The 14,312-nt window shown below is 38.8% G+C and overlaps 1 protein-coding gene across 13 annotated transcripts in view; it reads right to left on the reverse strand.

The window, feature by feature from the left end:
• The window catches only part of PTK2 (protein tyrosine kinase 2), a 4,250,095-nt gene that overhangs the window by 370,211 nt on the left and 3,865,572 nt on the right, over positions 1-14,312 (reverse strand). For all 13 annotated transcript variants that reach the window (XM_044067250.1, XM_044067257.1, XM_044067247.1 and 10 more), the window contains one exon: positions 11,311-11,373. In XM_044067250.1, the coding sequence (XP_043923185.1) occupies positions 11,311-11,373 (63 nt within the window). The remainder of the gene's footprint in view (positions 1-11,310; positions 11,374-14,312) is intronic.

Genomic DNA, 14,312 nt, shown 5'->3' on the forward strand with positions numbered 1-14,312 from the left:
TTAAATTACACATTAGCTATATATCTTTAAGGATGTAACCTTGTTTTATCAGGTGTTTGATATGAGAAGTTTCATTGGTTTATTACGTGAGTAGTGTGGTATTTATGTGATTTGGAATGCTGCTGTTATTTTAAGTCTGATGAAGCATCCAGAGAGATGTGATAGTGCTTACTTTTTTCAACTTTCTTCAATAAAGAGGTCATCATTTTCTTATTTTTGTGGATTGTCATACAGATTGACTATCCTCCTGGCTTGCTTTGATTGTCGTGGAGTATTCACCTTTCTTCTCTTTGGCTTCCTGGTATATTGGTCAAACCACCAGGAAGGCCAAAGTACGAATTTTGGAGCACTTGGGTGATGTGAGTTAGAGTTTCCTGTTGCCATGCACTTTATGTCTAAACATCAAGGGTCAGATAAGAGTTTATTCTTTAGTATCATAGCACGACCGACTAATAGTTGTGGGAAATTTAAAAACAATTAAACAGATTAGAGAGTAGAATGATTATTAACTTCCACACTTTATGTCCTCATGGAATGCATTTTCAAAATAATTTGAATATCAAGATAAAATTAGTAAAATGCAACAGTTTATTTTATTGGAAAACATATATATTAGGATATAATTTATTTATACACATAAATATTTAATGTAATAAAGGAAATTTGAAAATATTGTAATATAACAATACAAGATTTTACTATTGTTAAATAGCAGTGGATGTAGTCAGATGTAATATAAATACATAGATAGTCATGGGCTCATTTAATTTTCTGGTTATGGAGAGAAACATATATACATAATGGGGAAGGATGAGTTAACATTGTGTTTATGATAACGACACTGATAACATGTTGAGAATGTGTCTTGTATTTTTATTTCTTTTAACACTGTCATTAAAAAACATGAAGAAAGTAAAGGGAACATTTAAAAATAGACACAATTAAAAACTAAATGTATTTAAAAGGTTTTAAAAATGCAGTGTTATTTATGTATGTACATTTGTTTTGAACATCCAGCTGTTATTGAATGTGGAAATGGTAGTGCAATATGTATTTAAAAGTGTAAGACTTTAAATAGTATCATACTTCTACTAGTCTATTTGTTGTTCACTGAAGCACATTTCACTTTAAATTCTGGCTTAGCAGCATGATAATTATTTAATTATTAAACTGTTTAAGAAATTAAATGATTAATTGAAAATGAGAGGTGTACATATAGGGACATATTTGTAATGTTAAAATGTTCCAACAGAAGGCAAGAAGCCGAGGTACCAGAACGTATTAATAAAAGAAGCTTTTGTGTCCTATCAAGTGGTGTTCCACTTTGTGTTCCTGCTCGCAAGTGTGTATTGGAGATTATCACTGATTTTTTATGTATGTAGAAATCATTCCTATAAATAGTAAGCAGATCTTAACCTCAAAAATGCACTTAAAGAAATTTGGCCATTAAGACCTGGCAACTCTGTAAGCATTAGTTTTAGTCTGCCATTTAAATGCTTTATAGCCTAAGAAGTCATCAACAGGACCCTCTCGGAGTCCCAGGTCCACATGACCAACAAAAATCTTAAAGGTGTGTGAAGGAAATGTACTAACATGTTTGAAAAGGGCATTTTTGTCATTTTTATTATTGATGTCATATATACATATATATATATACATACATATATATATATATATATATATATATATATATATATATATATACACACACACACACACACACACACATATATATATATATATATATATATATATATACATACTGATATATCTGTAGTTTAATAGCCCTTTTTTCCTACATAAAACTCTTCACATGACTGGCAAAGGGCAATATATATCACCCCTTTAGAGTAACAATAATACTTCCTAGTGGGTTTTATGATGCCTAACTTTTTAATGAAAAACTACTCGATCTAAAATATATTTACATTGTAGGCATCTACCACATTTGATACCCCCACCTTTTCCTGACTTTGTTGCATCTCTTTCTAACATTTCCTTCAGACAAATTTCTTTTTGTATATCACTTTCAGTTTTTCTCCTAACGGGTTACATATATCTTAGCCCAATCTAAAAATATCCCAGTGTCTTATAATTATGTCCCTGATGTCATAAAATTGTAAACTAAAGGGTAAAACTAACATCTGTTGGAAAACCACCTTGTTCTACAAGCTGCCCCATCTGTGCAGTGGTACCTAAAAGAATGCTGAATGTATCTATAACCTTTTTACTTTTTACTTCTTCCATGATGCCGACTAAGAGCTCCTCAAGGTAACCCCTGTTAATGAACATCTGCAATAAAACTAGACATTCATTAACAAAACAGTCTTGATCAGAAACCATCCTGGCAAGTCTGACATACTGACCCTTCACAAGTGCTTTCTTTTGGTGAATGGGGTGCCAGCTACTATAGTGTAACAATGAGGTAGAGTATGTAGGTTTCCTATAAAGGGAGGAAGAGAAAGTTTTGTTAGCATAATCTTTCCTTATAGTAAGATCAAAGTAGTCACCTTGTCTTTATCCTCGGTCATAGTAAACCTTAAAAAAGAAGTTGTGTTGTTCAAATAGTCAAAAGAATCTTGTAACTTCTCACCATCATTCCAAAACAGGACTATATCATCTAAATATCAACCACAGAGGGCCAAGGAGTTCTTAAATTCAGAGTCCAGCACACAGAGATCTTCCCATTGGGCCAAAACAATGTTTGCAAAAATTGGGACACAACATGCCCCCATGGCAATGCCTTGGGCTTGTTTGAATAACTGTCCTTCAAAACTCACAAAATTTTTGTTCAGAACAATTTCCATACAGGTTCTAATAGTAAGAACAGAGCCATGGTCCAATTGAGTATTTGAGCACAAACATTCATAGAACCATAAAAGGCCTTGCCCGTGCAGGATAACAGTAAAAAGATCACATACATCAACTGTCACCATTAATAAATTGTCATAATAGTCATTGGAAATTTTTGACAAACAAATCCCATGAGTAAGTAAAAATAAGTGATGGTCCAAGATATGTTTAATTTTATGGTCAGTGTATTTAGCAATACAGAAAGTTTTTGATGCCTTGGCATCTACAATCAGTCGAAGGGGGGGGGGGGGTTGCACATTTTTATGCATTTTCTGGATTCCAAATATAGTTGGAATCCGGGGATGAGGTACCTGTAAAAATTCATGTTCTTCCAGGGTTATCTTCCTATTTAACAATAGCTCATCCAAACTCAAATCACTGTTTCTGTACACTATGTTCAATACATTCCTAGAAACTTTTATATAGGTGTCAGTGTATAAAGTGAAAAACATTCCGTTAATGTGGTCATTTGAAGTCATTTGAATCCATAACTACAAGGCCCCCACCCTTGTTTCATGACCCTAATGTCTTTGTCTGATAGGATCTTTTGCAACAGTTCCCTTTCATTTGGTGACAAGATTCCCAATATTTGGGCTAGTGTTCCCCCTTGTTAATTCCCTAATATCCATTTCACAAAATTTGTTATAGATATGTACCATAAGGTGTACAGGGGGATTGAAAGTACTAGTTCTTTTTAAAATGTTCCTAGCAAAGTCTGCACTATTGTTTTGTTTAAAATGTATGGCTAGATTCAGTTTCACACACATTATATTATATTACACATACACACACACACACATATATATATATATATATATATATATATATATACATACATACATTTGTGTGCATGTGTGTGTGTCTGTGTGTGTGTCTGTATATATATATATATATATATATATATATATATATATAGGTCCACTTCTAAATCTTGAAAGCTCAAAATCTCAAAATTCAAAATACTGAGTTCAAAATCTTGAAAGTTCAAAATACTGAAAACTGAAAATACTGAATCTCATAATATGGAAAAAAAAACTACAGGATGCCAACACTTACTATACTCAACCAAAAGTACATAGAGAAACAAATAAAAGACAAAGCATATTAGTTTACTCCAACCATTAGCAGGGGGGGGGGGTAAGCATTCCTGCACCCCCCATGTGGGGGGTGCTCCCCCCACACCCCCTGTTACTTAAATATATCAACTCCGAGATCACACTTTACTACACTAAGATGAGATGTTGTAGAACAGCAAATTAAAAGGGAACATGACTAAGGTTACAACAGGCAGTCATGAAGCACGTAATGGTATGTTTGCCATTTTCTTCTGTGGAGTGCGATCTCAGAGTTGATGTATTTAAATAGCAGGGGGTAGGGGGCAGTCTCCTACAATGGGTGGTGCAGGGGGGGGGGCTTGCCTCCCTGCTAATAGTTGGAGAAGAGTAGTATGTTTCTATGGTTTACTATCATAAATTCGAAAGTAAAAATAAATAATGTCTTTATTTTCGAATTTATGCATCGAAAATGAACATTTTCGAATGATAGTAAACTCGAAAACAAGGGTGTATTGTCGAAAATGTCGCTTGCGACATTTACAGCGATACACAGCACGCCCACCCTTCCCATAATCACATACCTACATAACCGAACACACAGTTATGCAGGGGGGCTGCGCCCCCCTGCACCCCCTCTGTGGGGGGCTGTGCCCCCCACACCCTCCCTAACTTAATATTCCAACTCCGAGATCGCACTACAGTGAGGAAAGGGATGCATTTCCCTAACCGCACTGTACCGCGATCCCTCCCATGACCGAAAGTTAGAATTGCGAATGCACAGTTCATTCGCAATGCAAACCTTTGCTCATGTCACCTGCCGTAATATGAAGTATTCGAATATCTGATGTTTGAATACTTCATAGCTGTGCAAATGCACGTCGACATAATGATAGCAAACCTGTTTCTATATGTAGTAGTGCTGGAATATAGTAACTGTTGGTGTACTCTGTTTTTTCGATATTATGAGATTCAGTATTTTGAGTTTTCAGTATTTTGAACTTTCGAGATTTTGGACTCAATATGACTCAATATTTTGAAATTATGAGCCTTCGAGATTTAGAAGTGGACCTATATATATATATATATATATATATATATATATATATATATATATATATATATATATATGTGTGTGTGTGTGTGTGTGTGAGACACACACAATTAACACTAAAATAACCAAAGCAGAAAATAATAAATTTAGTGACTAAAAGAAGGGTTTAACTTAAGCATTTGTACACAGATAATTGGAGATTATAAGGAGACAACCAGACATCATCATCATCTAAGGATCCAAAAGAATGAAGGACCTTGCCAAGCTAGGACACCTCTCTTCTCCTGAGGTGCACAGTCGTATTAAAGCAGGACAGTTTTCTTAAAGTGAGTCATGCTAAATCAGGATTGTGCCTTCTGCAACAGGGTGGTGAACAGTGCTAATTTAGAGCATCAATTCTCTCCCTGTAGGTTGGAGGTCAGGCTGACTCTCTACTAATGGGGGAGATGCTTGCTACGTCACAAAGATTCCATACTTGTAAGGGGTAGAGCAGTCTTTGAAAGTGAGGATAACGGTTTAATCGCTGGGAATGAAAAGCCCTCCTATTAACAGACAGATGTCCTCTCCAAGAGGGTGGGGAATCCTTGTGGCCTCGGGACATTATTAATCTTTCTGTGGTAGGGGTTGCCTGCTGACTTATGGAGCATCTTCTCTCCAGTGTTTGAAGGGAAACCATGCTCTTCACAGTAGTTCTCCTCTTGCTAATTAAAAGCAACTTGCCTTTCTCAGGGTGCATGTGTGTGGTTGTAGGGGAATTAGATGCTTTATAAAGTACAGTTGTGTATACTTACCATAAATGTAGATGTTTGAGTGCATTCACTGTTGCAGTCATCACACTTGGGTTATCTGCCTGCAGGTAGCTCTCAGTTGGCCTGAATAATAGAGACTTAGTATTTCTGCGTTGGATGCTGTCGCTCCAGGACTGACATCGGGCTGGCTGAGGGCTACCTGCAGGCAGATAACCCAAGTGTGATGACTGCAACAGTGAAACACGAAGAACATCTAAGAGCAGACTTATTTTCTGAGAGTTCAAAAACAATGTTGAAATATGACTGCTCCTCTCTCACACTGTATGTGAAGCACTGTTAGTTCAAGAATTTGGGACAAAGAATGGGTGTATGGAGCACAGTAAAGTCAAAAAAATCAACTGCCACTTTAAGTGAAAAAGAGAGACATGACAATCAACTGGCTTTTTGAAAGTGAGTTTGTTCTGACGGTACCTTCCCCAAACCCATAATATATAGGGGACCATGCACTCAGAAGCTTACTTATTATATATTTATAATATTAGGTTACTGTACCTTGGGAGAAAATAAATTCACCCCACTGCAATGACCCTCTCTCCTTAACAGCTCCAATTTCTAAAAAGTGCACAAAACTGTGACATACTCACTGGGCACTCGTTCATTTTACCACCTACCACTCAGGATATCTATTGTCTCTTAAGGGATAAAAACTTTAGTATGAGAGGACTCCTTGCTCCGTCTTAGGACATTTCTCCTCTCTAGGGGAATGAGAAACTTTACTAACTTAGAACACTTCTCTACCAGGAAAAGGAATACCTTGCAAACTCATTGCAGCAGTCCTTTCCTAGGCATTGAGAAGCCTTCTAACTCAAAGCAGTTGCCTTCTAGTGTGAAGGAAGCTTTGATGAGTCCCCCCCACAGCAAGAATTTTGCTAACAATGAATACATGATGTTCTTTGTGTTTCACTGTTGCAGTCATCACACTTGGGTTATCTGCCTGAATACCAGAGAATTAGTATTTCTGTGTCAGATACTGTCACTCCAGTACTGACGTCAGGTCATCAAGGGTATAAAAACAGGCAGCCGACGCCATTACACCAGTCTTTCTTGCAGAGGAGCCAGAAGCAGTTCGCAAGTGCCGGTCGGCCGCTACCTGAATTTTCGTTTACAAAGTTAATAATCCTGAAGTCTTCTAAAGCTAAGTACCCCGTTGGGGATCCTTTTTTCTAACCGATGTCAGAAAAACAAGTCTATCTGACAGACTACTTCAAACAAATGGCCACCAGAACCCAGCTATCTGCAAGAAAAATACTGCAAGCCCTAGGGTTCATGGCCTCATGTATACTGCTGATTTCATATGCAAGACTGCATATGAGGAAACTCCAATGGTACTTAAAAAGCCTTTGGTGCCAACATTCTCAGGACCTGGAAACAGTCATTCCTATAATACCCTGTCTAAGGACAGAGTTCCTTTGGTGGGCAGAAGCATGCAACCAACCACAACAAGGGACTGCTGTTTACTCAACCCCAAGCCACCCAGACACTAACCACAAATGCATCAGACTATGCCTGGGGGGCACACATGGATGGAAAATGTATTCAGGGCCACTGGAGCCCATCACATTCATCTGCACATCAACCAAAAAGAGATGCTAGCTGTACAGAATGCCCTGACAACTTTCAGATTCCTAATCTTTCCAGGACAACTGCTAATAAAAACAGACACCACCACAGTTATGTGGTACATCAACAAGCATGGGGGAACCCATTCCTACCCAATCTGCAGGCTAGCCATGGCCCTGTGGAACATGGCCTTGGACATTCAAGTCCATCTGCAAGCTCAATTCCCGCCAGGCAAACAAAACTTACTGGCAGATGGCTTAAGCAGAAATCTCCTAAACCCAGATGAGTGTCAATTTGAGCACAGCACCTTCAACCTTCTGATTCAGGAATGGGGGACCCCAGAGCTGGATCTCTTTGCCTCCCCCTGAACCACCAGCTCAGCAAATTCTGCACCAGGAATCCGCACAGCAGGGCCTGGAAAGTGGATGCCCTATCTTTCTAGTGGGTAAATCTCTCAATCTATGCCTTTCCCCCTCTGTCCCTCCTTTCAAGAGTATTACTCAAGATAAAGCAGGACAGACCAAGGAAAATTCTGATTGCCCCAGACTGGCCAAGCCAGCACTAGTACCCACTCCTGCGCAGCCTGACATTGGTGCCACGTTGGCACCTACTCCAGAATCCAACCCTCCTCGCTCAGCAGGAAGGACAGATTATGCATCCATAACTGCAAACCCTAAATCTTGCAGCCTGGTTTATTCCTTGAATTCTCCCCCAGCAACCTTAAGCAAACAGGTGCTGGACGTCATTCCTGAAGCCAGAAGACCCAGTACAAGAAAATCCTATGCTAAGTGGAAAAGGTTCTGCTCATGGATTCAATCTAAAGGAGAGGACACAACACTGCCCTCTCTGCCTCTTATCCTGGATTACCTAGCAGATCTACTCCACAAAGGCCTGTCCTTCTCCTTCATTAACAGTTCCTGAGAGGGGCAAACAACTTAAGGCCACCAAGGAGAGCACCTACCCCTGCTTGGGACCTTAACTTTGCACTGGAAAAGCTCATACTTCCTCCTTTGAACCTGCTGCATCAGCAGAGTTAAAATTCCTCTCTTGGAAAACAGCCTTGCTTCTAGTTATCACTTCAGTTAGAAGACTGTACAAGCACTCATGGCTGTGGAACCCTTCATTATTTTCCATGCTGACAGGGTTTCCCTCAGGACTAACCCTTCATTTATGCCCAAAGTGGTGTCCAGTGTGGCTTTCAATCAATCCATCCATTTGACAACTTTCTTCCCTAATCCTCAAAATAAAGGGGAAAGGATCATGCACTCCTTGGACATGCACAGATAGCCAAGATTCTACCTTGATAGGACTAAACCCTTCAGAAAATCTGACCAGTTACTAGTCAGCTTTGCAACAGGGGCAGAGGGCAAGGCCATTTCCAAACAAACCATTTCCAAATGGATAGCACACTGCATCCATTTCTGCTACAAGCACCATGGGAAACCAATCCCTCAGGGAGTCAAAACACATTCCACTAGGGCAACATCTACCTCTACAGCATTTCTCAGGGGAGTCCCTACCAGGGATATCCTGGAGGCTGCTACCTGGAGTTCTGTACACACCTTCACCAAGCATTATCACCTGCCTATCTTTTCCAAATCCAAGGCAGGATTTGCTACAGCAGTCCTGCAAGGCATACTAGCCAGCCCTAACTCTTCTTGACTGCCTTCACCCTTCTTCAGCTTTGGGAATCCACCCAAGTGTGATAAGTGCAACAGTGAAACACTAAGAACATAGTACAGTTGTGTACACTTACCATAAATGTAGATATTTGAGTGTCTTCACTATTGCAGTCCTGGTTTCCCTCCCTCCAGCCCCCTGGTTCTCTCTCTCTCTTTCTCTCATCTATGGTTATTACTAACCCCTTCTGGGATATTGGTATTTACTTTTTACTGGTGGTGTGTTCCCCACCATAACCTAGCTCCCTATTAGGGGGATTCCTGACATTTGAGGCAAGAAAAACGGATGTAATGGCATCGGCTGCCTGTTTTTATACCCCTGACGACCTGATGTCAGTCCTGGAGTGACAGCATCCGACACAGAAATACTAAGTCTCTGGTATTCGGGCCAACTGAGGGCTACCTGCAGGCAGATAACCCAAGTGTGATGTCTGCAACAGTGAATACGCTTGAATATCTACTTTTATGGTAAGTGTACACAACTGTACTTTTCTCTTCCATTCTTCTCCCACTCCATGCCCAATTTATGATGAATTGGAATATATCTATACTTTATTCAGAAACAGTGCCTCTCTACCCTCAGTGCATGGACAGTCTTGCTAACTCACAATCTCCTTCCTTTTCTACGGTTGTAGATTTTGTGAACTTAAGACAAATCTTTTTTTTTTTTTTTTTTTTTTTTTTTTTAGGGGAATGGGATCCCCTGACAATTAATAACAGTTCTCCTCTCCTGGGTGTAGAATACTTTCCTAACCAAGAAGAGCTACTTTCTCCTAGGAGACAAAATATCTTGCTAACTCAGCATAGTTCTTCTCTCCTGGGGAGAGGTAGCCTTGGCAACATGTAACAATTCTCTCTAAGGTCAGCTTAGCACTCCCAAATGGTGAACAGCCTTGCTAAAGCAGGACCGCTCATTTGCCAAAGTGCAAGAAATCTTACTATGTTAGGATAATTCTCCCTTGCCACTGACTAGGGAACCTGGCTATCTTAGGGCTCGATTATCAAGGGGTGGGAAGCCTATTTAGTCAGGACAGTGATTTTTTTCAAAAGGGCTGCAAACTTTGATAATTTCTCCTCTCTCAGGGCAAAAAAAATCAGTATCTCAAGTGTAGCCTTCTAATGCAATTTAAGTTTCAAGTCATACACAGACTGCCAGATCAGGGCAGCTCCTTTTCTCCTGATTATGTAGCTTGCTTACTCAACACAACAACTGTTAAGAAGTGGCTGCAGTGATGATTAGACTGACCTCCAAATCCCTTGCAGACTCCTGGGACACATTAATAGGGACCCATGAAGAGAAAGTACACAGACTGGGTCAGGCAACTGCTGTCTAAATAGTTCAAAACATATTCTGGAGATTCCAAGTCAGTGGCTGCAGAAAGTGCCACAAAGGGACTGAACTTCATGTGAAAAAAATAAATTAAAAACATGATGTGGCAGGCAAGGAGAGAGTTGTTATTACATGGGTAGTGGGGGTACATACTCCATTCACAACCCTGCCCCAGACATAACATTTGTCACACTAACAAAATGAATGATAAAAGCATTTCTAGGGACTGCTGCATGTTGCTTGGGAAACTTAACAAAAAAAAAAAAAACGCTGTACAAATGTTTAAGTAAAATAAATGGAGAGGCTGTTCATGAAAATAAGGCTTCAATTCACAGTGGCTAGCTAGTCACATAACTGTCAAACAGTATACTCTATCTTGTATTAACATAAAAAGTCGATCATATCATTTTTTTTGCTCTGCACAATGTAGGTGGCAATAATCTGTAAGAATACCTAACATTTTCTGTCATGTACTGCAGTATTCATGGGATCATAAAGGCTAAATTTATAAACAGTGAAATGACGTAAATGAAAAAAATGTACTCCACTAAGTAGTGATTTATTTAACCATTTCACTCCTGGTCAATGGAAAAAAGGACTACATGGTGGCACTGTGTGTATGTGTGGGCGTACGCAAGTACATGATTTCTCAAACTTTGCAGTTATATTCCATACTGCAACACACATATCTTCATATTGCAAACTTTCAAAAGTTAATTAACTTCTGTCTAAATGTAGCATGCTGACAAAAACATTGCTGTGTCAAATGAAGCCTCACTACTGCTGCTATTTCTATACACATACAGTAGCACTTTGACTCTAATAACTTCCTGTATCCAGCTTGTTTTCCCAATGGAAATACAAAGCTAACTGTAACCAGCTACATATGTTGAAACTGTCAAGCAAAGCATGAGAAAGAAAGGCTATCTTAAGTGCTGGGAAAAAAAGAATGTGTAATGGAGATAAAACTCACTGGCCCCTGGAGACCCCCATCCTCTCGGTCAATACTGCTCCTGGACAGCCTTCCATCTGGTTTCTAAAGAGGAAGGGAGAGAGTGGAAGCAAAAAAACACATATCAGTATCTCAAATGTAGTCTTCTGACGTAATTTAAGTTTCAAGACTCAATCAGCACAGTATACAAAATATTCCACTTTAGAAATAAAGGAAAACAAGAGAGGAATGTTAAGTCAGTGAAAATGGGAAAAACAAAACAAACAAAAAAAAAAAACCAAAGCATCAAAAATAATGCATATTTGTTACTGTATATTTTGAAATGCAAAACTATCACCATAAAGGAGAACATAAGCAACATCAAAAATGCACATTAAACAGTCATCAGAAATAGTTATCAGTGCTGTACAATTAAGTTTTAATACCCTGCTCAGAAATCAGTTCCAACATAAAAAAGTGCACAAACTATAGCTGTACCATCTTCTTTATACAAGAGCCGAAAACCTGCATTTCAGTTTTCCGGACAGGACCAAGCTTGTACGGTTTACTCCTAACAGCAAAAGCAAGACAAATTTTCAGCTGCAGGATGAGAAGTGCTGTGCATTAGTTCCGGTTTCCTGCAAAAGGAAGCCTTATAAGTATTTGGCTACATCCCACGACTTTGCAAATGCAGCCAATTACCACTCCTCTAAGTGAAGTACTGAAAATATTCATCTAAGAAACAAATGAAGACATGGGAATTTTTTTTTACTGAATGGTGTTGCTAAAAAATTACTTCCCTTAAGGCATATCAGAATAATGTGGCTGAAACATACTACACAGACGTACTTGTATCCTACTATAGACAAGTAATGAAAGATTCTGTAATTACAAGGACCACAAAGGTATAACAGGAAAAGTTTTACTAAAACATAATGGGTGAGATATTACACCTTTCCAAGCATGCAATAATAGAGAATCACAATCATTTCAATATTTAAACACTCTTGAACTGCCTTAATGAGCCACACTCGTAGCTGTAACACATAAGCTAGCATCATACTAGAAAGGGTAAAAAGTACCTTTAGGAAGGTGGCCTACATTTTGGAAAGAGCTAGGATAGCTGCTGAAATAATGCATGGATTGCACACTTACTGCTATGTAACATAGACAATTGTGGAAAAACGGCCGAGAAATATAAGCACCTGTGTCTACTGATGTACTGCAGCATTAGCTCTAAAGATTCTCAATCAAATCCTTACAGTTTGAATATTATCATCTTCACACCCGTCCACCACATGAACAAGTTCCACAGAACCCTCTTTCAAGCATTTTCCCACAATGGGAATATAGACATTTTTTGTACAACTTGCTATCAGAGGTTAAGATAAGCCTAAGAGGGGATAACATTATACCTTTTCCTTTACTTCCTACCACAAGTCTAGGGTAAGGAAAAGAATCAGCAAGTATTTCAGAGATATCTTTGAAGCACTACAAAAACTGAAGCAGTCCTGGCCTGTCTCTCATATGATAAACAAAGGCATCCATGCAGTCATCTCTGAACGAGATAGGTTCCTTCAAAGGTCTGGCTGCTTATTGTGATGCTGGCCCTGATATCAGCTCAAGTTCACACTGTGCACTGCAATGCACAGCCTAGGAGTTGAGGCTGCAAAGCTATTTCCAGATGAATCAAAATGCATGGAGTCCAAAACACTACTGTTGTTGTTGGGTCTTGATGTAGAGAAAGCATATGACAGAGTAAGCTGGGATTTTATGAGCAGGGTAATAGAAGCATTTCTATTCCCCTGATAAAATTATAAGGCTTGATTAAGAGAAAATAAGAGGGATAGGAAGCAAAAATTAAAGTGGGTGGGTTCCTCTCTGATAAGTTCTGTTTGAGCAGAGGAACCATGTAAGGGTATCCTCTTTCCCTTTGTTACTGGTGTTATATTTAGAACTACTGGCATTGGTACTGTAGTCAAATAAATATAGCTTTATTTGAAGATGATATTATTTTATACCTGACGAAACCAGACAGTTTCAAATCTTTTGGGGGTACATAATTAAAGAACACAAAAACAAAGGCAACAGATGCAAACTATATACCCACATACAAATTGGTTCAGCAATATCCATATTTATAGGGACATAATAAAATAAAGTACTTAGGAGTATGAGTGAAAAAGTATTCTGTTATGGCAGCTAACAATATGTGGGAAGAGGCTAAACAAACGATAATACAAAAACTGAGAAAATGGAGGCTCTGTTTTGTGGATATGGATAGCAAGATACAAGCAGTCAAAATGTTTTTAGTCCCTTTAGTATTATACACAGGTCAGGCATACTTTTATCAACCAGAAGAAAATTTGTGGATAGCAACTGATAAAGAGTTGGAGGATTTTATGTGGCAGAGGAGGACAACAAGGGTCAAGTGGGATAAGCTGATCCTTCCAACATAACAGGGTGGTTTGGGACTTCCTGATTTGAAGGGATTTTTCCTGAGCTACAGAGTTAAGGCTCCTGTACACAGCTGAAGCAGAAAGGCATAATTCAAAGTGAAAAGGAATGATGATGAAATGGGGAGAAAGCTCAAGAATCAAGGAGAGGCTGGGATTTTGTATGTGGATTCTTAAGGACAATAACAATAACCATACATATTATTATATTCATAAAGTAGCAGAAAGTATTTTAAGAACCAAGGCAATACATGACTGGAGAAAGGAGATTCTGTCAATGGGGATGACTGCAATTAGGGACACAGGCAATAGTCAAGAGGGGGCTGGAATTTATTGGAGAAAATTGGCAAAGGAACCAAGGTATTGGGAGCAAATAATTAGAGATGGAAAAGTAATAGAATGGGAAGAGGCCAAGAATTTATTTGGGCTGCAGATTAGAAAGAAAGAAATAGGGCGATCCTAAGTGAAAGACAAGCATTGACAGAGTTTTTAATAGAATCTAGAATAAAGGCTGCTGTTAAAAAAGGGATAATTTAGTACAGCATATAAAACATTGCATGATGACTGTAAGAATTAATCAGAGGAGGT

Source organism: Protopterus annectens, chromosome 3.part1 (genome assembly GCF_019279795.1).
Source record: "Protopterus annectens isolate FY-2018-M chromosome 3.part1, PAN1.0, whole genome shotgun sequence".
Classification (NCBI taxonomy): Eukaryota; Metazoa; Chordata; order Ceratodontiformes; family Protopteridae; genus Protopterus; species Protopterus annectens.